This window comes from Pleurodeles waltl, chromosome 7, assembly GCF_031143425.1.
Source record: "Pleurodeles waltl isolate 20211129_DDA chromosome 7, aPleWal1.hap1.20221129, whole genome shotgun sequence".
NCBI classification, from domain to species: domain Eukaryota; kingdom Metazoa; phylum Chordata; class Amphibia; order Caudata; family Salamandridae; genus Pleurodeles; species Pleurodeles waltl.
Genome location: NC_090446.1, coordinates 558,764,223 through 558,789,965, shown reverse-complemented (window position 1 = coordinate 558,789,965; position 25,743 = coordinate 558,764,223). Strand labels below are relative to the sequence as shown.

The following is a 25,743-nucleotide window of genomic DNA, read 5'->3' as shown; positions in this document are numbered from 1 at the left end:
TCTTACTTGGGAAAACATCCATTCTCTGCCTCCTTGCACAATCCTGGATGTTGACGGAGCACCGCTCTTGCTTATCTTTAGCTCTTAATGAAAAGACGGTGTTGGTAATAATTGGACCTGATAACAGAAGAAACAATAGATTACTAACATTTTGCCTGCAGGATGTGAAACTTACTATACAAAATAATAATGGTTGCGAAAATAATGATGGTAAAATCATCTCAATACCTCCGCTCACACTGCTAGAACCTGTCTTCAAGGAACACCCCATCGCACAATAATCAACTTAACTAACTTTTTGCCACACTAATATGTCTCTGACATTCTATTAATATGATAAATTAGAGGTATCCACCTCATGCTGTTATCCTATTGAACTGTTACTACTACTATGTACAGCATTTTGTGTTGAACTCTTCTGCGGCTTATTGACAGCTAAATAAAGGAGTAATTGATATTTTGGATACCGAATTCAACGTTACTAAATGCATAGGTTTAACACATTGAATATGAAACAAATGTAACATCTAGACTGTCTACCTAAAAATTAGGTGATCACAGAATCACAGCAGAACTGGATGCATTAACCTGTGCTCATCCTCTGGTAACTTGGCACACAACAGGAAGGCTTAACTTAGAAGGTATGTGTAAAGATTTTGTGCAAAACTTAATTACAGTAACCCAGTATACCACACACAGACTCAATACCATGTTTAGATAAATAGATACTCTTTATCTAGATTAAACAAGACCAAAACAACAAAATCCAATCACTATATCAGGCGTCATGCAAGTTTTAAAGTTGTTACTTTGTTCTCAAGGGGCATCACAGTGCTCAAAACAAAGGCGGGTGCTCCCTTTAAAGGGATTACGGTAATGCTGTTTAAGTTAGAGTGTGGGAAGGCACTCAAGCCTTTTGGGTTTCGTTGCGGTCCCACTGGGGGAAATCCTAAACAAGTGTTGACAAGGTTGGAAGTGCCTCTGCATTTCTAAATGGGATGTTACCGTCGCGTCGAGGATGGGGAGAAGTCCTAAACAATTGATGAACTCAACACTGGAAACGCCAGTACACTTCTAAGTGGGGCTCTACGGTCCCATCAGGTACGGGGCGAATGTTTGCAGCACTCAGCGATTTTCAGGGAGTATGTTCGCAGATGTGGGCACAGGGCGAGTACACAGTCAACTGCTCGGGTGGGACTCTGCAGGTAAAAAGTCCCACCCGGGTGGTTGGGAACGAAGATTTTAAAGATCCTGCGAGTCGCTCGAAACAGTATCTGGATTTTGGCTACACACATAGCAGACAGGCTCTCTGCGTCGCAGTCTCCTCTCCTGGAGCCAAGACAGGTCGCCCCACTGCAGTGCCGGTCCTGGACTAGAGGTGCAGCAGTCTCCCGTAGCTGACAGTGAAGACGAGGCCACCGCGCTGCCACACGGCTCAAAGGTGCAGGCGGGGATGGGGTGCTGATCCTCGGTGATCAGCCCACAAAGAGGTGCTCCTTTCTGGCACTCAGCAAGCAGATAACAATAGGCCAACACAGCAATGCAGTTGCAGAATGGCAGTCTCTCCTGGCAGCACAGCAGTCCTTCTTCCAGACAGAGTATCCTTGTCCAGCAGAGTTCTGATTTGCAGGACTCTGGGGTCCAGTGCTCATTCCCAAAAATGCCTTTGATGTGGGGGGAGACTTCAAAGGAGTTCTCCGAAGTGCACAAGGGTCCCTTTCATCCCAGCCCTGTCTGCCAGGCTACCTGTGAGGGGTAATCAATCATCATCTGTATGGAAAGAGGACACCACCTACTGAAATGTAAGTGTCAAACCCTCTCCTTCCCTCTGCCCAGGAAGATCCATAAGTATGCAGAGTAATGCAGATGCGGCTGAGTGTTCTGTGTTTGTGGCTGTCAGGAGGAAATTCACAAAGTGTAGTTCTCACCTAGCCCAACCCAGATGTGTATTCAGAGGAAGCACTAATGTGCAGAATGGTTAAGGTAAGAAAATGCAAACTTTACAAAAAGTGTCACTTTCAGACTTAAAATTTAAAAATCCAACTTCACCATGAGTTGTGATTTTAAATTGTGAGTCCAGAGACACTAAACTCCATAATATATATCTCTCCCCAATTGGAAATTATACTTAAAAGATGTTATAAGGTAACCCCATTGCTATCCTATGGGAGAGGTAGTCCTTGCAATAGTGAAAACGAATTTAAGAGTTTTTCACTATCTAGACATGTTGAACTTAAAAGTGCACGTCCAACTTTTTAAATACACTGCACCCTGCCCTTGGAGCTGGCCTAAAGAGGGCAAAACGTTAGGAGAAATCACACCAAGGATGCCAGGGCTAACATATATGTATATATACACATTCAATGTGCATCAGTAACTAGCAGTTTAATTATTTAAACGGTTTGGTATTTGAAATATAGTTACTTAATGAAAGAAATTAACACACGTCAAATTATTACCCAACTGCGGTAACATGACTTGGCAGCTACTTTGCTGTCACTGCTCTTTTTATGAAGTTTAAATAAAAAAATAAAATTCCCACCTGAAGAAAATACACATATATTTTAATGTCCATTAATAATTTTTAAAAGTAATGCGAATAATCAATTAAAATTAATTTATTTTCAATACAACTTAATGTTACATTTTGTTTTAAGTTAAAAATAAGTTATTAAATATTTCATTATTAAATACTAAATATGTACTAATTTCACATTGTTTTAAATTACATTATGTGTATTTATATTTGTAATTGTTTTAAATAATCTTAATTAATTTAACATTATTTCGTATAGGGCTTTCTTTTAAATCCCTACCTCCATTATTTTCTATCGGAGGGAGTTGCAGTACTAGTGAGCGGCTATATGTAGTGCTGGACTTGGTACAAAAATGTGAGTTACACGTGTAAGTTACTACAAAAGTGGAGTTTTTTAACAGAATGTTGTAGTAAGTTCTGTAGTATTACAAAACATACTACAAAGTCCAGTTAGCAAATCAGGTCCAATATGTTTATCCAAAAGACCAATGAGATGGTACCAACTGCAATCCTTCCAAAATAATACATCTCTGGATGATTAACAACACAACCAAACAGCACCATGAGAGCATTACAAAATTACTTCACTGCCTTACCAAAACCATTGCTCAAAGGTGAAATTGTTTCGGAGAATCTTTAAACAGAAAATCAAGTATCAACCACTGACCTTTCTTGATCCTCTATCATCCAGTATCTCGTCCCCTTTTCTTCTCTATGGTACTGGGCTCACCTTTTCAGCTCACCACAATCATCGATCTTCTATCCTCTAGCCTCTTGATCTATGGCAGCACATGATACTGGACACCTTTTAATTAAAAAAGCGGCCCTGGGGGACTGGGGCCCCCTGAGCCTAACAAGGCTCGTAGAGGAGGACCATGTGGCTTCCTTTCCCTTTAAAATAAAGAAGGCCCTGGGTGATAGGTCTCCAGGGCGTAAGGAGACACGGGGGTGCACGTGGTCCCCTCCCCTTTAAAAATATACATGGCCCTAGGGGATGGTGTCTCCAGTGCCATGATAGGTTTGGGGGGGTGGTGGGGGGCACAAAACCCTCCTCCTCTTTAAAAAAAAAAAGGCACTGGGGATGGGGTCCCCAAAGCCAGGCATTGTGGCAAAAACCCCTCCACATATGGCCAAAAGCTGTGTGGGATTGGCTGCCTTTGGTGGGGTTGGTCACAGGGCCTGGCTAGAGGCCCAGCCTTGTGGCCAAGCACCCATGTCGCCCGGCCAAAGGCTGTGTGCAGCATGGGGTTTGCTGCATGCGGGGGTTGGCTGCAGGACCTGGCCGCTGGTCAACCCCCACCATGCACGACCAAATGCCCTGCACAGTGTGGGGTTGGGTCCCTTTAAGGGGGTTGGCCACAGGGCCTGGTTCAAGGCCATGACTTTTGGTCAACATTCCACTGGGCACAGCCAACGGTCATGCGCAGTGTGGGGTTAGTTGCATGCAGGAAGTTGGCTACACGTCCTGGTGGGAGTTGGATTTAGGTATAGTAATTAGATATTACTTTACATTTTTTTTAAACCTAGAAATTCACTTAAAAAAACAAAGGTTTAAGTAACATTATAATTAGGTGAAATGTTAAATAACAATGTAACATTCATACTCTAAGGATCACTGAAATTCACCAAACATAGTTATCTCAAATAACTATAACTCATGCCCTAAGGTAACTATAAATCTCACCCTCGGCATGCACTGCTAATTACCCCTTATAGTACATCACTTGTGACACCACTGATAATATCACTGCAACATTTGCAGAAAATTATTGATAAGAAAGCTGTGCATGGCGGGGGAGCAAGTTATTGTTACCTTAGGGCATGAGTTTTAGTTTCTTGAGATAAGTATAACTATAATGGCTGATTTTCTGTGGTTTTGTGGGTAAATTTGAACCTAACTAGAATGTCCCTGTAACCTTTGTTTTTTTTAGTGAGGGATTTGGGCCCAGTAGAGTATGGAATCGAACCTTCCTAGGGTGTTGTACTTTAGGGTGGTAGCCCTTACACCCTAAACCATAGTGCTCTCTCCATCTATCAAACTTCTTTGGGAAACATTTGCTGATGTAAACCACTCTTTCTGCCTACATACACATGTCCATGCCTCTGAGCCATTGGCGTCTAGTTGGAAGTTGTTGCCTACCCCATATCATGGCAATGTTCCTCTTAGAATGAATCCTAAGTTACAGAACAGGAGACGAGTTTATTGATACACTTTTAACATTAAATAACAAATATATATTTATTTTAAATGTCAAAATACTTTTATTTAACACTTGTTCCTAAGGGGTATTATTTTAAGTCAGTGGCTCCACTGTTTTCCATGGGACTGTGTTGCAGTACCTGAAAATGGCCATGTGGGGTGCTGGACTTACCCCCAAAGGCTGGGCTGGAGCACATTTACTACAGCTGCAGTAACTTTAGAAGTATAGTTGGAATAGCAATGGGATTACTCTTTTGTGGGTGGGTGTTTGCATTTGCATGTCCCTCGCTAAACCCCTCCTTAAGCCTTCCATTTGAGTATAAGTAGTCTCCATTTTCTAGCCACTCCCCTCCCCCACCCACGTTTACAACTAAAACATAGGCCAACATGTGCAAAATATCTGCACATGTGGTGGAGAATTACACACATAAAAGATAGGGTACTGCACACTTCGGTTAGCGAATAGCATTTAGTAATTTGTAGGTAGCACTAAAGTGGTATTACTTCACATGCCACAAAATGCATTTTGTGAATAGGCCCCTAGGTTTCCATTGCCTTGATCCCATCACTGGAACTCACGGACCTCTCTTAATTACTTAAAAAATAACTAGAAAAGTCTTCTCTTGTGATCGAAGCAAATGAAAAACTAATAACATACACTGGCTCTATAGTGAAAAAGGTTGATAACGAACTATAGTTGTAATTTATCTGATTTCGCTACCACTTATCACAACATCGCACCTTTGCACAGCGCCTCAAATACCCATTCTGGTTTGTTTTATATCCCCAATTGCCAATCGTACAAAGCACAGCATATATCCTTTCTGTAGTTTTTTGGGTAGAAATACCATGCAGATCATGCCACATAAACAGATGGTAAAACCTTTATAAATGTGTCAACAACGTAACATTACCTAAGGAGATCAAAGCCCGATGAATTTCCTTCATCACAATCGAGTAAAGTTCCTTCTGCCATTTATATAAATGTGTCCACTCATCTTCAGAGAAATAAGATGAAGCATCGTGGAATGTAACCTGCACAAAAGCAAGAGTATGTTGAACCACCAAAAATATTCACTTATTTAAGAGAAATATTCAAAATGAGCATGCGCCCTTGTTTAAAGGATTGTCTCTCTTGTATTCTCCCATCTCATTTATTTGTCCTCTAGCTCTAAAAACATCCTGTTCCCCCCAAAAAATACTGCAGTTCAGAAGAAGGAGAGTGAACTGCATTTACGAAATGATTTGAATAAACAATTAAAATAATAGATAAAGAATGTCCTGAAAGAGAGATATCTGAAAATAAATACGCACATTTTTAATTTCCGTCCAGTTGTCATGGTTTCGTCTACATCTTTAAATTAGCTAATGCATTTCATTGCAGAATAAATGCCTTCCTCCCTGGTCGTAGCGGATACACTTGGGAAATTCGTCAACTATGTGTAATATAGGTGGAACGTGTTAACTTGAAACTTATATGTTGAGATAATGTTTCTAAACCTTTCTATTCTGTATTGCGCAGCATTCGTACATTATTGTGCCACTTGTGGCCCGATCATTAATCAGGCAGAGGAGCAGTGTCCTCGCGCCACTGGCAGGTGTTCACACATACGCTTTTCCCGGGGCAGGGACAACTCAGCAAATTGTATTTGCAGGTACAACATCCTGGGGCTTTGGACACAACAGCCAAGCCTTACCTACCACTCCATTCCTTTCCTCTTCGGCAATAGGGGGACATTTAAAGATTCCCCCTGAGAGAACTAAACTTCCCCTTCTCTCCCCTACATTCCCTACTCCCTTGCCTCCACTCCTGCTTCACAAAGAAGCCCCTGTCCAAAGGTACCATTTGCTAGGTAGTAAATGCATGCTATAAACCCTTTGGAAAAGAGAACCCAGCACAGTATTTCTGGGCTCACATATTCCCCACTCTGAGGTGTTCCAATCATCATTGTACGGTACTGAAGTGGTGATGCTGTGCTCTAAAGGCAATTAAGTGTGCGGAGTTTGCACTCAGCCAGTGCAGTGAACTCGTAATCACGGCCTTGGCATTGATGTGGCATCGAGTAAAGTAGTCTTATTCAGGAAGGGCCTTAGCTTTGAGACAAACTCAACCTGCATGTAAAAGGGTTATAAAATGGCACCTAAAATCCACAATGCCCTTTATCCAAACTACATCAGCTACCTAGGACTCCCCTGACTTTAAAGAGTATTTTGAACAGAGCTGAATATATGTTTTTTTTATTTTTATTTTTATTTATTTTTTTAAATATCTTTATTGATTTTGTGTAACAGATACATATTACATACATTTGTCGAAAATTGTTGCAGGATTATTTTTATCTGGTTAATATTACTTAGAAACAACCAAACCCCCCCATTTACACACCTGCAAAACAATATTACATTCAGTGATTATTTTCTACTGCTTTGCGCGTGATGGTATTCTTGTGTTGCGGCTCAGAGGGGCCCCTTTTGTATTTACTGTGGCATCCGGCTTTATTTTAAGTCGGTTCTCTGTGTTGGTTGAATGCGTGCACGCTTGTGTACTTATTGGGGAGGCGGAGGGTTTGGCCCATACCAGCCCGTTCGCTCACCCGGTGCTCCTCCGGAGCCGCCCATTTTAGGTCAGCCACGAATGGAGGAGGGTTGGGATTTACATCTTACTTCTGATTATTTGTCTCGATGGACTCCCCAATGTGTTGTTTCTAGTAGGGGTTTTGGTAGGTGTAGCTATTATATTTTACTACCCTCTTCATGGGGGTTTCTCATCGCTTTTTGTCTCTAGTTTGGCTACCAGTGCCTCCCAGGTGTCGCTCCCCGTGTGTGGCCGACCTTCCGAGCTGAATATATGTTAATGAATCACATCACGAAAGCCTCATAGAAATTTCCACTTTAGCCTAGCCCAAGAAGAACCATTAAGATGGTGAATTCCTTGTTTTCACTTGGACCAAAGGTCTTGTGAGCAAGAGCTCTTAATGCATATTTTTCTGGTTATTTTCCAATTTTTCTTCTAAGAAACTCACCTTAGAGCTTTTGTTTCTCTACCCCTTTCTCCTGTACTTCAATGACCTTTCTATGAGCCAGGCTGGTGTAAAAGAAAAAGCAGTTCCTTTTATCTTCGCGCACAAGAGCAAGTTATGACCAATGCCTAGCACATGGTGAGAAAAGGATTCTTCCCAGAGACCTTTAGTATGAAAATGGCAATGTCATATATAAGTGTATTTACCCCAAACCAGCATGTCGTATGGCTTTTCCTAAAGCCTGACTCTCACAGAAAACTGGTGGTTGCCAAGACAGCCTCTTTTTGTTTGGGGACAGAACGCGGAAGAGGGTTTACCGCTAACTGTAAGGGGGGGGGGGTGCAGCTGTTGCCCTGGAGGGGACGAAACAGTCTATCTTCTATTGATGTGTTGAACTCCACGAATGGTGCTTCTCAAGGTCACCTAGATTCCTCTGAAGCGGTTCTCTTGGTTTAGGCAGGCCTGTCACAAGGAAAGCTGCCTTGCATAGCCATTCTGCCGTTAGGCACCACCTCATGCTTCCTAGCAATCGTTTGATCCTGATGCTTCTCTGCACTATTATACTCTGATAACAGACCACGATACATCATTCTCAGGTGTCCTGTATCTATTCTTATTGCCAGACTCCTACAGGCATTCCGTGACCAATGCAAAATGGCGGATTTGAGGGGAGACATAGGTGGTCATTATGACCCTGGCGGTATTATAACCGCAGGGCCAAAACGACGGGAGCACCGCCAACAGGCTGGCGGTGCCTCCCGGCGTATTTTGACCGCAGCGGTAGCGCCGCGGTCGCACTGCCGGGGCCGGCGGTTTACCGCCACAATGGCCCCGGCGGATGTAATCCGCCAGGGCAGCGCTGCTTGCAGCGCTGCCCAGGGGATTACGAGTCCCCGACCGCCAGCCTTTTTCTGGCAGTCTGAACTGCCAGGAAAAGGCTGGCGGTATGGGGAGTCATGGGGCCCCTGGACTGCCCATGCCACTGGCATGGGCAGTGCAGGGGCCCCCTGATAGGGCCCCATGCCGGTTTTCACTGTCTGCTGTGCAGACAGTGAAAAGCGCGACGGGTGCAACTGCACCCGTCGCACGGCCGCAACACCGCCGGCTCCTATGTTGCGGCCGTGATCCCCGCTGGGCCAGCGGGCATCTCCAAATGGCCGCGGCGGGGGTGCGGCCGCATGGCGGTCAGATCTTGGCGGGCGGCTGATGCCGCCCGCCAAGGTCGTAATGACCCCATAATCCTTTGCCTCAGCCTCTCCCTTGAATCAGAACCTGCCCTGATGTCTTTTTATAGCACAAGCCCCCCTTCCGTCAGAAGATATCCTCATATCCAACACACACTGGTCCAAATCAAAAGTGAGAGAGAAAAAAACTTAACCCACATGCATCTACCTAGGTTAGAAACAGAATTAAACAGAACACACGACACTTTTCAGTGTCCTCCCGTTCTACTGTGTTACTGAAACATTAAAACCAGGTAACTCAACTTACAAACTCTCTTTCGTCAAAATTTGTGCTGCTTATTTTCTTTCCCCGAAGGAATAGGGTGGGTTACCTGAAGTGAACCTGTTTAGGACACTCCTAAAAACAGTACACAAAATTACTTTCTTGTCACCTGGCATGTGATTAATGCTAAGCCTTCAGTGTCTCGTGGTAATCTGAAAGGAATCTGAGAAAAAGTTCAAGAAAAACAAGTGCACTTTATAACTCACATACACCTTCCAGATCACATGAATTTATTTAGTGTAAACAGCAGCGTCACTTAATTTTGTCTAGTGTACAAACCTGGGATCTACATAGTTTGTCACCTCTCTAGGTGCTTACAGGTGACCCTCATGTAGGCACCTTTTCGGGTCTAGTGTGTCCCGTCAAAATATGACATCATTCTTACATCACTATAACAGGGGTTGCTAATGGTTTACCATACATTTTGTAGTCTCAGGGTTTAGCTCTTGCCCAGTACTTTTAAATAAATAACACAGATTATGAACCTGCAAGCTAAACGAATGACACCCAGACATCTTCTTATGTTTGGGCCTTCAGCATATCTCATGAACCTGTGGAGCTGCTCTGTCTACACTGCCTTCCCATTTCCCAGAATTCCACTTGCCCGGCCCAAGGCCCTCAACATTCTACATAGCACCAGAGGTAGCTGCTGGTCAAGTTGATACACCAGCTGTTTGTAGCTTTCGTCAGGCACTCAAACACACACAGAACATACGTTGGAGCTGAACATTCTCCACAGTGAAACATAAAAGTAAATCCAAATAGCACTAACAAAGTAGAATTGACCCAAAATGCCAACGCAACGTTTTTGGAACTACTATCAAGTTCAGAAAAACTGTATGATAATATTTGTAGTTTTACACTATACATACTCCCATTACTTGTATTACTCTAAAAGAATGTACAAGTTACCCTACTCTGACACTAGCTGAAAGATAATTAAATACCCCACTCTGGTCAAATATTGCCATTTGAATACCCAGGTTTCCTGTTTCAATTGACTGATTCCGTTGTTTGTTTCGGGGCAGTTGCTCTGAGCATTGCTTCTTCCTCTGCTTCAACAGTTCCCCTTAATTAGTCTAGTCTTTAATCTTCAGTAAAAATGTCACGTGTGATTGCAGCTCCCTGTTTCATTGTTTCCATGTGGCTGGCACTTGCTGTACTGCTTCCAAAATCCTGAACTGTATGTAGGAAAGTGCCCTTTTTTGGCTTGTTTACCCCCCACTTTTTGCATGGTGTCTGATGCTAACGTGACTGAGTGTGTGCTGGGATCATGCTAACCAGGCCCCAACACCTGTGTTCTTTCCCTAAACTGTACCATTGGTTACACAACTGACACACCTCTGGCACACAGCTAAGTCCCTTGTAAAAGGTACCAGTGGTACAAAAAGCCCTGTGGCCAGGAATGGTCTCTAAGGGCTGTAGCATGTATTGTGCCACCCTAAGGGACCCCTCACCAAGCACAGGCACACTGCCATTGCAGATTGCGTGTGTTGGTGTGGCTAAAAGGCTAAAGTCGACAGGGCAGCCCTCCCTGGGTGCCATGCCCACAAACCACTGCCAGTGGCATAGGTAAGTCACCCCTCTAGCACGCCCTACAGCTTTAAGGCAGAGTGCACTACACGACATGTGAAGGCATAGCTAAATGAGCTATATGTCCCTACAGTGTCCTAAGTCCATTCTTAGTTCTAAGTGCAGTGTAGCCTTATTGAGTACATGGGCTGGGAGCTGGTCATTACAAACTCCACATCTCCATGATGGCCTCACTGCATGCTGGGAGGTTTAGTATCAAATGCCTCAGCTCAATAAATCAACAAGATGCCAGTGTTGGATTTATTGTAAAATGCACACAAAGGGCATCTTAAAGATGTCCCCTGAACTTTACCCAACTCTCTAGTGTGTGGCTGATTGGTCTATGCCAGCCTTCCACCACCAGACAAGTTTCTGACCCCATGTGGTAAGGGCCTTTGTGCTCTCAGGGGTCGGGGTCAAAGCCTACTCTGGTTCGAAGTGCTTCACACCTCCCCCCTGCAAGTACAGCAACACTTGGCGGTGAGCCTCAATGGCTCCTGCCTCTTATTCTGCTGCCTCAGGGCACTCCAGCTAGTAGAGATGCCCCCCACCCATCCCTGGACCAAGCCCCACTTTTGGTGGCAACTCCGGAGAGAAAATTTGTAAACACCAGGAGTGTCCACCCCAGCTGGGACCCCCCCATTGGTGAACCCCTCCTGGCAGAATCCTCCATCTTGTTTTGGAGGGATATAGCTAACATGGTTAGGTATGTGCCACCCCTCCTCAAAGGAAATGGGCACAGGAAGGGTGCAGACACCCTCAGGGTTAGTAGCCATTGGCCACTACCAACTGACCTCTGTAATACCCCTAAATCTAGTATTGCTCTTCAGATTTCTGGCGATCTAAAGAAGAAGAAGGACTGAAGAGCTGTACCAGCAGTGAAGATTCCAGATGACAACTGACTTGGCCCACAGCCCAACCAGCCTGTCTGCATCTTCAAGACTCCTGCTAGAAGAAGACGTCTTGGCCTGCAGGACCAGTGACCTCTACAAACCCTCAGAGGACGGCCAGCCTTCCCTAAAGTTTGGTAATTTATCCGCTATCCGGATCTGCGAGTCCTGCCCACTCTGCACCCCACACCCATGGCCAAAGTCCAGGTGGCCTACCTGACCAGAGAGTCTCCATGTGATTCCAACCTCGAGTCCACCCCGGGTTGACCCCTCCTGGCCACCATGACAACACTTGCAGTCTGAATCCAGAGGACCTTCCTGACCGGATCCTGTGAAGCTACCCAACACCTAAAAGAACCCCTGCACCCGCAGCCCCCTGGCCTTGGGGAACCCAGCTGACAATTCCATCGACGTCCCGGGGGGCCTCACCTTCCCTGTCCAGACGTTGGTTTTCTGCAACGAACCCCCTGGACCAAGCCTGCAGTCTCTTTGTGAACCCGAAGTTCCTCATAGGAAAGCACTGGGCACCCGATGCTGCGTTTGCACCCTGCATTCCCTGTGCCGCTGAGGGTGTGTTTGGTGTTTACCTCTGGCCTCCCCGATGCGGATCTAAACTCACGAGAACCCATGCCCTGAGACTGCGGGTACTTACCTGCAAACTGTACTCTTCTGAGCACCCCCAGTGCCCAGAGGATTCCATTTGGTGCCCAAAACCCAACTTTGACCTCTGCACCCAGCCAGCCCTGTGGTGCCGGTGGTGCATCCTTGGTGTCTTCCTAAACTTGCCCTGTGGACACCATAACTGCCAAAGCCTGGGACCGTAAGTCTCATATTTAACTGTAAACAATGTATGTACTTTGCAACAAATGCTAAGCACTACCCTGTGATAAGCCTAACTGCTCAACCACACTACCACAAAAGAGAGCATTAGTATTATCTACTCTAGCCTCTGTAAAGCCTCTGGGGAACCCCTGGACTCTGCACACGACCCATCAGCTTCCTACAAGGTAAGACTGTAACAAGAAAAAGGGATGGAAAAGTAACGAGTTTCTGGTTCACTGTTAGATCTCCACATTCTCAGAGAAAAATACTGCTCATGTGCTGAGATTTTTTTTTTTTTTTAAAGCCAGTCACGGGTCCACGATTAAGAATTTCTTTAAAATTCCAGCGAGTTCTTGGTTAGCCTGGCAGTACTCCCCGTGCCCACTTTATTTAACATTTTGGGAAAGCACTAAAATGCTTCTGTAGCGATTTCTTCTTGCCTTTGGTGTTTCAAAGGGGATCGTATACTGCCTTTACTTATTTTCAGCTTTTATATAAAAATATACCAGCTCTGGTAGTAAAACACAACCAGGTGGCAAAAGACACGCGATGGAGGAAGCCCGGTGTTAAATGAGCAAAGACGAGTAGGAAGGGCCAAGAAGGGACCAGTAATTTGATACGTTTCGGTAGAACACTTAGAGGAGCACTCAGTTTCCAGTGTCCATGGAAAAGTGTCTCATCGTGTCCGATTGTTTTAACTTTATCCAATTAGAAAATCGGTACTACAAGTCCCAGAATGCAAAGAATAAATCTAAGCAAGATTAACTATTCACGCATGAGCATGGGAAACGCTAGAGCTCTGAGCATAATTTAGGGTGTGAAACGGTAGTTGGCAGTTTGGGAAGACAACAGCAGACACCGTATAGCCAAATACTAATCGAATATCAAAGTTTGGTTAGCAATTATCCAGACATCCGTAAACTTCATAACTAACCTCGTCTTCATGAGGCATGGACATTATTCTCCGCTGAACTCGGAAGATGGCTTTCCAATTCAAAGGCTCCTTGAAGTGATCTCGGCTTCTGAATTCCTGTTTCTAATAAACACCCAGGCAGAAATGAAGCGATTGTAAAGTATAGGCTAGAAAAATATGCAGCTTGCACTATGTACACAATGCACTGTAAACAATACTTTTTGTAGAATTAAACAGCATATTCATGCACAGCACAGAAAATACTAATCTCCCGGACATGCGCATCTACAACTCTTGGGTGACGCAGAGGAAGCTTACCTCAGAGACACTAATCACCAGGAAAAGCTCAGACAGTCTTTAACCACACCGAGCTCCCTAACCCGGAATGTCACTTGTACTTTCGTTTCTGTTTAAAGGAGCAGTTGGCTGAATGATGCCAGTTTGTAGTGCACACCATAATTGCACTTAAACTCAAAACCCAAGTACACGACACGAAAAAGCAAAGTTGTAGAATGCTCATTGTTGGTGATTGTAAAAGAGGTGGAATTGCGTAAAGAGATTTGTTTAACCTTCCCCAGCCGGGCTATTCGCTGCAAGTGCCGCGTCTCTCTGCAACTCTCCCCTTGTGCTCCTTTGTTGAAGCACAGCCAAGTTTCCCATATCTACGCAGCGTGCTGCGCTGCTCCACTCTAGGGGGGTTTCTTTGAATCCTGGGACTTGTAGTATTGTTTATTCCATTATAAAACAGGCTTCAGTTCTCAGAATTCGAACTTTAAAAAAAACCTGGACTGGAGCATCACATCATGCATGAAACTGGGAAACTTGGCAGCTATGTTGTTGCCCTCAGTGTCCCTCCCCTGAGGCATTCTAAGAACTACCATTCAGGCACCTCCTATCCTCCTCCGACCTATCGGGTGCCCTTTCGAGTTATTGATCCAGATTAAATGGTGCTGACCTACATGACACTGCTGTTAGTCTCATGACCGTTGGTATCTCCCCCGTTTCATTTTTCAAGTCACCCATGCTAAGTTCATCTCATTAGTTTGAAGCCCCTGCAATGTTTAGGGATAACATATCCATTCTGACTCAGGAGAGGTGAACCTGATTCTCAGTCTAATAGCCCAGCACCATCAGATTTATGAGACAGTGTCTCACGAACTCCCAACCCATGCCCCTGCACAATTTGGTCATGGAGATGAGATGAAACTGTTCTGAGCTTGGTTTTCTAGGACCTAACAAGAAATATTGTAGGTCGAAGTCTTCTGAAAGGAGATTAAGGTGTTCTTTTACAGCTGTTAATGTGGAAATGTCTAGCCACTTTTGGCAAAGCTTGCCCACACTGTATGTTGTGATGATACCTGAATGGCGGGCTGTGATGCAATAAGGGTCTGGTCTGTTCACTCTGAGACCCTGTGTGGAGTTAACAAAATGGACATGACAACCACTTGTGTCCACTGGGCCAAAATAACCACTTGTCAAGCCATGAAAATAATGAAAATGATGAATTAAAGGTGCCATTCTGAACCCCACTATTGAACTGTTATTCAGAAACATTTAAAGGTTTCTGCCAATTGTCAAATTTAGGTGGTTTGGGAGTAATGGGCACATTCACCTCTTTTATTTTTGCTAACCCAAGGCAAGTTGTTTGTTGGACAGTATCATTTAAAAATATAATTTGCAAAGGAATACGGTATGCTCAAAATAAAGCTTCCCTGCCCTATATCTGCTAATCTCTTATCCCCCATACACTCTTCAAATCAATTCTTTCTTTCTAAAATTAATAACATTCAATGGCCAGCTGGGAGACAAAGGAATCTGAATACATCAATTTGGTGTCAGTTAGCAGTGCGTTCATCATTTCAGAGGCATGTGATGTGAAATAGTATGTGTTAGACTTTTCATCCTTGGCGTGGTCTCCCTTAACTTTTTGCCTCTGTTCCCCAGGTTATTGATGTGTGCTGGACTCTGATTTTACTGTTTTTATTACTCTGGGCACTTTACCACTGCTAACCAGTGCTAAAGTGCAAGTGCTCCTGTTTTAAATGTGTATGTAATTGGTTCTCCATGATTGGCATATTTGTTTTACTGTTAAGTCCCTAGTAAAGTGCACTAGAGGTGCCCAGGGCCTGTAAATCAAATGTTACTAGTGGGCCTGCAGCACTGGTTGTGCCACCCACACAAGTAACCCTGTAATCATGTCTCAGTCCTGCCACTGCAGTGTCTGTGTGTGTAAATGTGCAATGTAAATTCGACTTGGCAAGTGTACCCACTTGCCAGGCCTAAACCTTTCCTTTTCTTGCATGTAAGGCACCCCTAAGGTAGGCCCTAGGTAGCCCCAAGGGCAGGGTGCAGTGTATGGTTAAGGTAGGACATATAGTAATGTGTTTTATATGTCCTGACAGTGAAATATTGCTAAATTAGTTTTTCACTGTTGCAAGGCCTGTCCCTCTCATAGGCTAACATGGGGGCTACCTTTAAATCTGATTAAAGTGTAGATTCCCTTTGGGAACGGATGGACATGTGGAGTTTGGGGTCTCTGAGCTCACAATTTAAAAATACATCTTTTAGTAAAGTTGATTTTAAGATTGTGTGTTTGAAAATGCCACTTTTAGAAAGTGAGCATTTTCTTGCTTGTACCATTTCTGCGACTCTGCCTGTTTGTGGATTCCCTGTCTGGGTCAGTTTGACAGTTGGGCTGGTTGCACCTCACACTAGACAGTGACACAAAAGGAGCTGGGGTGTAGTCTGCATTTCCTGATGAGCCATCTGTGCTAGGAGGGAGGGGAGGAGTGGTCACTTACACCTGAAAGTGCTGTGCCTGTCCTCACACAATGCCGTCTCCGACCCCCTGGTGAGTGTCTGGGGCCTGGCCTGGGCAAGGCAGGATTTCACATTCAAAAGAGACTTAACTTTGAAGTAGGCCTACTTCAAAGGAGAAATTGGGTATAAGAAGGGCACCCAAAACCACAGACTTGAGGAACACTTCTGGAACCAAGAGGAACCTCTGCCTGGAGAAGAGCTGAATAGCTGAGGAAGAAGTGCTGCCCTGCCTGTGACTGTGCTTTGTGGAGTTTTCCTGCAGTGCTGCTTCTGCCAGAGTAAGAGGGCAAAGACTGGACTTTGTGTGCCTTCCATCTTGTGAAGAAATCTCCAAGGGCTTGATTTAGAGCTTGCCTCCTGTTACTTGAAGTCTCAGGGACAGCAAAGACTTCTCTCTGCCAGCACCTGGAGTCTCTGGAGAGACTCCTGCTCTGACAAGTGGTGCCCTATCCAGTCCCTGTGCCCTTGGAAGGAAAACTGGTGGAAATCCAAGGAAATCGACTTCGGATGACTTCGGACCACCGCCGCTGCTGAATCCTGTGACACCGCCTGCACCCGATGCCGTGACCTTCGCTGGAACGCGACGCTTTTCGCAGGCCCGACGCCGCTGCAGCCTCGCTGATTCTGTGGAAGTCGCCGCACCACGTCGTGACCGACGCCGCTCAAAGTGCACGGATTCAACGTTTCGCACAGACGCCGCGATCCCCGACTCCGCGCATCGGCTTGTTTTCACTCTTCACCAAAGGTACTGTACTTGGGGGTCTACGCGACTCCATGTCTGGCGCCGCTGGTGTCGGCTTGTTGGGAACGACTCCGTCACGACGCCGTGTTAACACCTCATCGGAGCATTTTTTTTCTAAGCACTATTTTTGAGTTTAATCTTTAAAAATTCATAACTTGACTTGTGTATGTTGGATTTTTGTCGTTTTGGTCTTGTTTTGTTTAGATAAATATTTCCTATTGTTCTAAACTGGTGTTGTGTCATTTTGTAGTGTTTTCATTAAGTTACTGTGTGTGTTGGTACAAATACTTTACACCTAGCACTCTGAAGTTAAGCCTACTGCTCTGCCAAGCTACCAAGGGGGGTAAGCAGGGGTTAGCTGAGGGTGATTCTCTTTTACCCTGACTAGAGTGAGGGTCCTTGCTTGAACAGGAGGAAACCTGACTGTCAACCAAATACCCCATTTCTAACATTGGTGATCAGCGGTTGGGATTTGGACTTGTATTTGTACTTGACATACAGTGATTAAGTGTACACTATTATTTTGAGTGCAGACCACTACGTGACCACATACTGCTTGTCTTGAGATTTTAGCTTTTTCTCTTTTTGTGGATTTTTCCCTACGTCCACTTTGTTTTTCTTCGCTGATCTTTGATTGACTTTGAACTTCATTTGGGAACTTGTTTCTGCATTTGGAACTTTGCACTCTTTTAACCTTTCATTATGTCTCAACTTGGAGATGCATCAGTTGAAGCTGTTTTTGACCTGAAGCAATTGGTTAGTTATAACAAGGCTCAGCTAAAGCAGTTTTGTAAAATTTTTGGTTGTCCCATTAAGAGCTCTTCCAAGAAGGATGAGCTGAAAAAGGCGCTGAGGGCCTGGGTGACAACCAGAAACACTGGAGGGCACACTGAGGATGAGGAGGAGGATGAGGATGAGGAGGGAGGGCAATCAGTACATAATGGTATAGTGGGGGGACCTGTTATTCCCAGGGAAAGAGTCTCTAGGGCAGGTAGCAGTGTATCCTCCAAAGGTCTGACGCCTGAAGAATTGCAGGACAGACAGGCAGAGAGGGCATACCAATTGGAGCTGCGGAAGCTCAATCTGGAGAAAGAAAGAGATGAGAGAAGAGCAGTCCTTGAGGAAAGGAAGATGCAGCTGGCTCATGAGCTTAACTTAAAGGAGTTAGATCAGAGGAGCCAGTCCAGTAGGGATGGTGGCAGCAATCCTACAGTGCAGCCTGAGAGAAGGGTACACATCCCAAAAGACCTTGTGAGGGATTATAAGAGGGAGGATGATATCTACTTGTGGTTCAAGGGTTATGAGTCAGCTCTCCACATGAACCTGGTCCCTGAAGCTCATTGGGGGGCAGCCCTGTGGAAGCATTTTGAGGCAGAGGGGAGGGACACACTGACAGCCTTAGGGGATGTTTAGAGTCTCACCTACCCTGTCATGAAGGAGGCCTTACTCACCAGGTATGGTCTCACCCCTGAGCAGTACAAGGAGAAGTTTAGATCCTACAAGAGAAAGGAATCCCAAACATGGTTGGAATGTGTTGATTCTTTTTGAAGGTCACTGGATGGTTGGGTGAAGGGCAGTAAGGTAAACACGTATGAGGGGCTTTACAATTTAATTGCTTGGGAGCACTTGCACAGTTTATGTTTTCCAGAGCTGCGCCAGCACCTCATTGACAGCAAGCTGACTGACCCCAGGAAGCTTGCACAGGAAGCGGACCGCTGGGAGAGCACCAGGGTCCAAAAGAGGTACGGGGGAGACCACGCCAAGGGTGGGTAGGGTCCCTCTCAGAAGAAAGGGGTGGGTAAGGGTAAACAGGGGGAGTTCTCTAAAGGGCCCCAAACCGATCCCCAGGGAAAGGATTCCCAACCTCCTAGTGAAAAGAAGCCGTGGTTCTCCAAAGGGAAGCCACCGGTAGGTGGTCCCCCATGTAAGTGCTATTCATGTGACCAGATTGGTCATGTGAGGGGGGACCCCAAATGCCTCAAATATACACCGGCACCCAATGGTGTGCAATCCCAGGGTTTGGCCAGTGTAGCGCTTGGGGAGGAGTTGGTTCCAGGTGGGTGGGAGCCAGCAGAAATGACCCTTGTCTCACTAGGGGGCAGTGAGATGGTCCAGAGAAACCTAGTGCCTGATAACACTAAGAAGTACAGGCAATGGGTGACCATCAATGGACAGAGGCTGGAGGCTCTGAGAGACACAGAAGCCAGTGTGACTACAGTGAGGAGTCACCTGGTGTCTGAAGAGCAGATTGATCCCCGGGTACTTCACCAAGTAGTTGCGGTAGACAACTCTGAGCGCCTCTGCAGAGTGGCGCAGGTTCCCTTTGAATGGGGGGGTTTCAGGTTCCTGGAAAGTAGCTGTGAGTCCAACCATGCCTGTTGATTGTTTGCTAGGCAACGACCTGGAGGATTCCCCTTGGAAGGAGGTGGAACACAGGTCTCACTTGGAGATGTTGGGTCTGCCTGGGTGGGTATGCGTACCCACCCTGTCTATGGCAGCCAATCAGGGTAGTCAAGAGCCCCTGGAGCCTGAAACAGTGGCCCAGGGGACCGCCAAGAAGAGGAAGGGCAGGGGGCGCGGGAAACCGGCCCCAGAGGTTCCCACGGTCTGGGAGGATGCAGAGCCTGAGCGTGACACCCCAGAACCTACAGGGGAGCAGGTGGCTGAAATGGGGGAGGTCCCTGAGCTGTCACAGTGGCAGCAGGAAGGGGGACCCACCAGGGAAGCATTCTATACAGCGCAGCAGGAGTGCCCTACTGTTGAGGGGCTGCGACAGCAGGCTGCAGCCCAGGCGGCTGGCGAGGCGCCAGGTATTCACCTGATATACTGTGGAGAAGTGTGGCACAATGGTTAGAGCGGCAGACCCTGAAGCAGAGATCTGGCTCAAGACCAGGGTTCAAGTCCCGCTTCGGCAGGTCTTGGGCTCAATTCCCTTGGACCAGATAATTCTCGCCTCAGTGCCTAATCTAATTAATGGGTCCCACTCTGCAACTCTGGGCAATAGCTTGCTTAATCTCCACAACGGCCCCAACAGCGCTTGGATGCCTGGCTTCACCCTGGGGGTGCCCAGGAGTGGGCACCTCACAGGGAAAAGCCAGGAGGGGTTCCATAGCGGTATGAGTACAGCGCCTTGAGACCCTAACGGGTGAGTAGTGCGCTATACAAGTGCAACATTTACAAATTTTATACTGGGAGGATGGCCTCCTGTATAGTGAGCCTAAGGTTCCTGAGCCTGGGTCAGCTCGTATGCTGGTGGTACCCCAGTGCTTCAGGGCATTCCTACTGGGTTTGGCTCATGATGTGCCTTTGGCAGGACATCTAGGGCAGGACAAGACCTATAAGAGGCTTGTCTCCCACTTTTACTGGCCCTTGATGCACAAGCAGTCAGCTGCTTATTGTAGGTCTTGTCAGACTTGTCAGGCAAGTGGCAAGAGTGGGGGGAAATGCAAAGCTCCCCTCCAACCTTTACCTAAAGTCAGTACCCCCTTTGAACGGGTAGGAATTGACATTGTGGGGCCTCTGGACCCCAAGACAGCCATGGGCAACAGGTTCATCCTGGTCTTGGTGGACCATGCCACACGGTACCCAGAAGCCATTCCTCTAAGGACGGTCACTGCCCCCGTGGTGGGACGTGCCTTGATGGGAGTTTTTACCCGCATGGGGTTCCCCAAGGAAGTGGTATCTGATAGAGGTACGAACTTCATATCCATGTATATGAAGTCTCTGTGGAAGGTGTGTGGGGTAACATAGAAGTTCACCACACCTTACCACCCCCCAAAGTAATAGTCTGGTTGAGAGATTCAACCGCACCTTGAAAGGCATGATTCAGGGCCTGTCAGAGCCCTTGAGGCGTAAGTGGGACGTCCTCTTGCCATGCCTTCTGTCCGCTTACAGGGAGGTGCCTCAAAAGGGACTTGGCTTTAGCCCCTTTGAGCTCATCTATGGCCACCCTGTGAGGGGACCGCTCAGTCTGGTGAAGGAGGCTTTGGAGAAAGCTCCTAGTAAACCACCCCAGGATGTATTTAGCTACATGCTGGCACTAACAAACCAGACTGCCTGCTTCAGGAGTCTCGCTCAGGAGAACCTGGAAGCAGGCCAGGAGGATATGAAACGGTGGTACGACCAGAATGCCACTCTGGTTGAGTTTCAGCCTGGACAAAAAGTGTGGGTCATGGCACCCGTGGAGCCTAGGGCTCTCCAAGATAAGTGGACTGGGCCTTTTGAGGTGGTGGAAAGAAAGAGTGAGGTCACCTATCTGGTAGACTTGCAATCCCCCAGGAACCCTTTGAGGGTCCTACATGTCAACCGCCTCAAACCACACTTTGAGCTAACTGAGCTATCCATGCTCCTAGCGACAGATGACGGGGTGGAGGAAGAGAGTGAGCCTCTTCCTGACCTCCTGTCTGCAGGAGAGAAAGATGGGTCTGTGGAGGGAGTGATCCTCTCCCCCTCCCTGACTGAGGAACAGCAGAGGGACTGTCGCCACGTGTTGGGACAGTTCGCCTCGCTGTTTTCCCTGATCCCAGGAGTCACACACCTGTGCACACATGATGTGGACACTGGGGACAGTACACCTGTTAAACATAAGGTTTACAGGGTGACTGACAGGGTCAGGGCTTGTATTAAGGAGGAAGTCTCCAAAATGTTAACCCTAGGGGTTATTGAGCACTCCAGCAGTCCTTGGGCCAGCCCAGTGGTATTGGTCCCAAAGGCTGCTGCTCCTGGTGCCACTCTGGGACTTAGGTTCTGTGTGGACTACCGGGGTCTCAATGCGGTCAGCAAGACTGACGCACACCCCATCCCCGAGCTGATGAGCTCATTGATCGGTTAGGAGCTGCCAAGTACCTCAGTACGTTTGATTTAACATCTGGGTACTGGCAGATTGCCTTAACTGAGGGGGCAAAGGAGAGGTCAGCATTCTCTACCCCAGATGGGCACTTCCACTTCAACGTGATGCCCTTTGGGATAAAGAATGCCCCTGCCACCTTTCAGAGGTTGGTCAACCAGGTGTTGGCAGGACTGGATGAGTTCAGTGCCGCCTACCTGGATGACATTGCTGTGTTTAGTTCCACATGGGAGGAACACTTGCAACACCTCTGGAGAGTGTTAGAGGCCCTGCAGAAGGCAGGCCTCACTATTAAGGCGAACAAGTGTCAAATAGGGCAGGGTTCTGTGGTGTACTTAGGACACCAGGTGGGGAGTGGCCAGGTGGCACCCCTACAGCCTAAGATTGACACGATTCTGGCTTGGGAGCCTCCCAAGACCCAGACTGAAGTGAGAGCCTTTTTAGGTCTCACAGGATATTACAGGAGGTTTGTTAAGGGATATGGTACCATTGTTACCCCCTTAACTGAGTTGACTTCTAAGAAGCAACCCAAGAAAGTGATCTGGACAGAGGCTTGCCAGAACGCTTTTGATGCCCTGAAGGCTGCCATGTGCACAGCACCTGTGCTGAAGGCACCTGACTACTCCAAGGAGTTTGTTGTGCAAACAGACGCCACAGAGCATGGTATTGGACCAGTACTCTCACAGCTTAATAAAGAGGACCTAGATCAACCCTTAGCCTTCATTAGCAGGAGGTTAGTACCCAGGGAACGTAGGTGGAGTACCATAGAACGCGAAGCGTTTGCTGTGGTCTGGGCACTGAAGAAGCTAAGACCCTACTTGTTTGGGACTCACTTCCGAGTTCAGACCGACCACAGGCCCCTCAGATGGTTAATGCAGATGAGGGGTGAGAATCCAAAACTGTTGAGGTGGTCCATTTCCCTACAGGGGATGGACTTTATGGTGGAACATCGTCCTGGTACAGAACATGCCAATGCTGATGGTCTGTCCAGATTCTACCGCCTTAGTGATGAGAACTCCCATTAGGTTGGGTAGTTGCTCCCCACTTTTAGCTGGGGGCGACACATGTTAGACTTTTCATCCTTGGCGTGGTCTACCTTAACTTTTTGCCTCTGTTCCCCAGGTTATTGATGTGTGCTGGACTCTGATTTTGCTGTTTTTATTACTCTGGGCACTTTACCACTGCTAACCAGTGCTAAAGTGCAAGTGCTCCTGTTTAAAATGTGTATGTAATTGGTTCTCCATGATTGGCATATTTGTTTTACTGTTAAGTCCCTAGTAAAGTGCACTAGAGGTGCCCAGGGCCTGTAAATCAAATGTTACTAGTGGGCCTGCAGCACTGGTTGTGCCACCCACACAAGTAACCCTGTAATCATGTCTCAGTCCTGCCACTGCAGTGTCTGTGTGTGTAAATATGCACTGTAAATTCGACTTGGCAAGCGTACCCCCTTGCCAGGCCTAAACCTTCCCCTTTCTTACATGTAAGGCACCCCTAAGGTAGGCCCTAGGTGGCCCCAAGGGCAGGGTGCAGTGTATGGTTAAGGTAGGACATATAGGGGGTCATTCTAACTTCGACGGGCGGCGGAGGCCGCCCGCCGAAGTTCCCCCACCAAAATACCGCTCCGCGGTCTAAAGACCGCGGAGGGTATTTTGGGATTTGCCCTGGGCTGGCGGGCGGCCGCCAAAAGGCCGCCCGCCAGCCCAGGGCAAATCAACCTTCCCACGAGGACGCGGGCTCAGAATTGAGCCGGCGTAGTGGGAAGGTGCGACGGGTGCTGTTGCACCCGTCGCGTATTTCAGTGTCTGCATAGCAGACACTGAAATACTGAGTGGGGCCCTCTTACGGGGGCCCCTGCAGTGCCCATGCCATTGGCATGGGCACTGCAGGGGCCCCCAGGGGCCCCGCGGCACCCCCTACCGCCATCCTGTTCCTGGCGGGAGACCCGCCAGGAACAGGATGGCGGTAGGGGGTGTCAGAATCCCCATGGCGGCGGAGCGCGCTCCGCCGCCATGGAGGATTCTGCAGGGCAGCGGGAAACCGGCGGGAGACCACCGGTTTCCCGCATCTGACCGCGGCAGAACCGCCACGGTCAGAATGCCCTTAGGAGCACCGCCAGCCTGTTGGCGGTGCTCCCGTGGTCGGTTACCGCCAGGGTCAGAATGACCCCCATAGTAATGTGTTTTATATGTCCTGACAGTGAAATATTGCTAAATTCGTTTTTCACTGTTGCAAGGTCTGTCCCTCTCATAGGTTAACATGGGGGCTACCTTTAAATCTGATTAAAGTGTAGATTCCCTTTGGGAACAGATGGACATGTGGAGTTTGGGGTCTCTGAGCTCACAATTTAAAAATACATCTTTTAGTAAAGTTGATTTTAAGATTGCGTGTTTGAAAATGCCACTTTTAGAAAGTGAGCATTTTCTTGCTTATACCATTTCTGTGACTCTGCCTGTTTGTGGATTCCCTGTCTTGGTCAGTTTGACAGTTGGGCTGGTTGCACCTCACACTAGACAGTGACACAAAAGGAGCTGGGGTGTAGTCTGCATTTCCTGATGACCCATCTGTGCTAGGAGGGAGGGGAGGAGTGGTCACTTACACCTGAAAGGGCTGTGCCTGTCCTCACACAATGCCGTCTCCGACCCCCTGGTGAGTGTCTGGGGCCTGGCCTGGGCAAGGCAGGATTTCACATTCAAAAGAGACTTTACTTTGAAGTAGGCCTACTTCAAAGGAGAAATTGGGTATAAGGGCACCCAAAACCACAGACTTTAGAAACACTTCTGGAACCAAGAGGAACCTCTGCCTGGAGAAGAGCTGAATAGCTGAGGAAGAAGTGCTGCCCTGCCTGTGACTATGCTTTGTGGAGCTTTCCTGCAGTGCTGCTTCTGCCAGAGTAAGAGGGCAAAGACTGGACTTTGTGTGCCTTGCATCTTCTGAAGAAATCTCCAAGGGCTTGATTTAGAGCTTGCCTCCTGTTGTTTAAAGTCTCAGGGACAGCAAAGACTTCTCTCTGCCAGCACCTGGAGTCTCTGGAGAGACTCCTGCTCTGACAAGTGGTGCCCTATCCAGTCCCTGGGCCCTTGAAAGGAAAACTGGTGGAAATCCAAGGAAATCAACTTCGGACGACTTCGGACCGACGCCTCTGCTGAATCGGGTGACACTGCCTGCACCCGATGCCGTGACCTTCGCTGGAACGCGACGCTCTTCGCAGGCCCGACGCCCCTGCAGCCTCGCTGAAGTTCGCGACTCCGTGGGAAGTCGCAGCACCACGTCGTGACCGACGCCGCTCGAAGTGCGCGGATTCAACGTTTCGCACAGACGCCGCGATCCCCGACTTCGCGCATCAGCTTATTTTCACTCTTCACCAAAGGTACTGTACTTGGGGGTCTACGTGACTCCGTGTCCGGCGACGCTGGTGTCGGCTTGTTGGGAACGACTCCGTCACGACGCCGTGTTAACACCTCATCGAAGCATTTTTTTCTAAGCACTATTTTTGAGTTTAATCTTTAAAAATTCATAACTTGACTTGTGTATGTTGGATTTTTGTCGTTTTGGTCTTGTTTTGTTTAGATAAATATTTCCTATTTTTCTAAACTGGTGTTGTGTCATTTTGTAGTGTTTTCATTAAGTTACTGTGTGTGTTGGTACAAATACTTTACACCTAGCACTCTGAAGTTAAGCCTATTGTTCTGCCAAGCTACCAAGCTGGGTAAGCAGGGGTTAGCTGAGGGTGATGCTCTTTTACCCTGACTAGAGTGAGGGTCCTTGCTTGAACAGGGGGTAACCTGACTGTCAACCAAAGACCCCATTTCTAACAGTATGACTTAGCAGACTTAGCATCATGCCCAGTAAAATATGCAAACTTTTCTATATAACTTT

General features: G+C 47.1%; 1 protein-coding gene across 3 annotated transcripts in view; it reads right to left on the bottom strand.

Moving 5' to 3' along the window:
• Positions 1-25,743, bottom strand: part of LOC138304342 (zinc finger protein 436-like) — a 119,632-nt gene that overhangs the window by 38,876 nt on the left and 55,013 nt on the right. For 2 of the 3 annotated variants that reach the window (XM_069244311.1, XM_069244312.1), the window contains exons 2-4: positions 13,481-13,582; positions 5,651-5,771; positions 7-117 (exon numbers count right to left, since the gene is read on the bottom strand). In XM_069244311.1, the coding sequence (XP_069100412.1) occupies positions 7-117; positions 5,651-5,771; positions 13,481-13,582 (334 nt within the window). The remainder of the gene's footprint in view (positions 1-6; positions 118-5,650; positions 5,772-13,480; positions 13,583-25,743) is intronic. The other variant, XM_069244313.1, reaches the window with a different exon arrangement.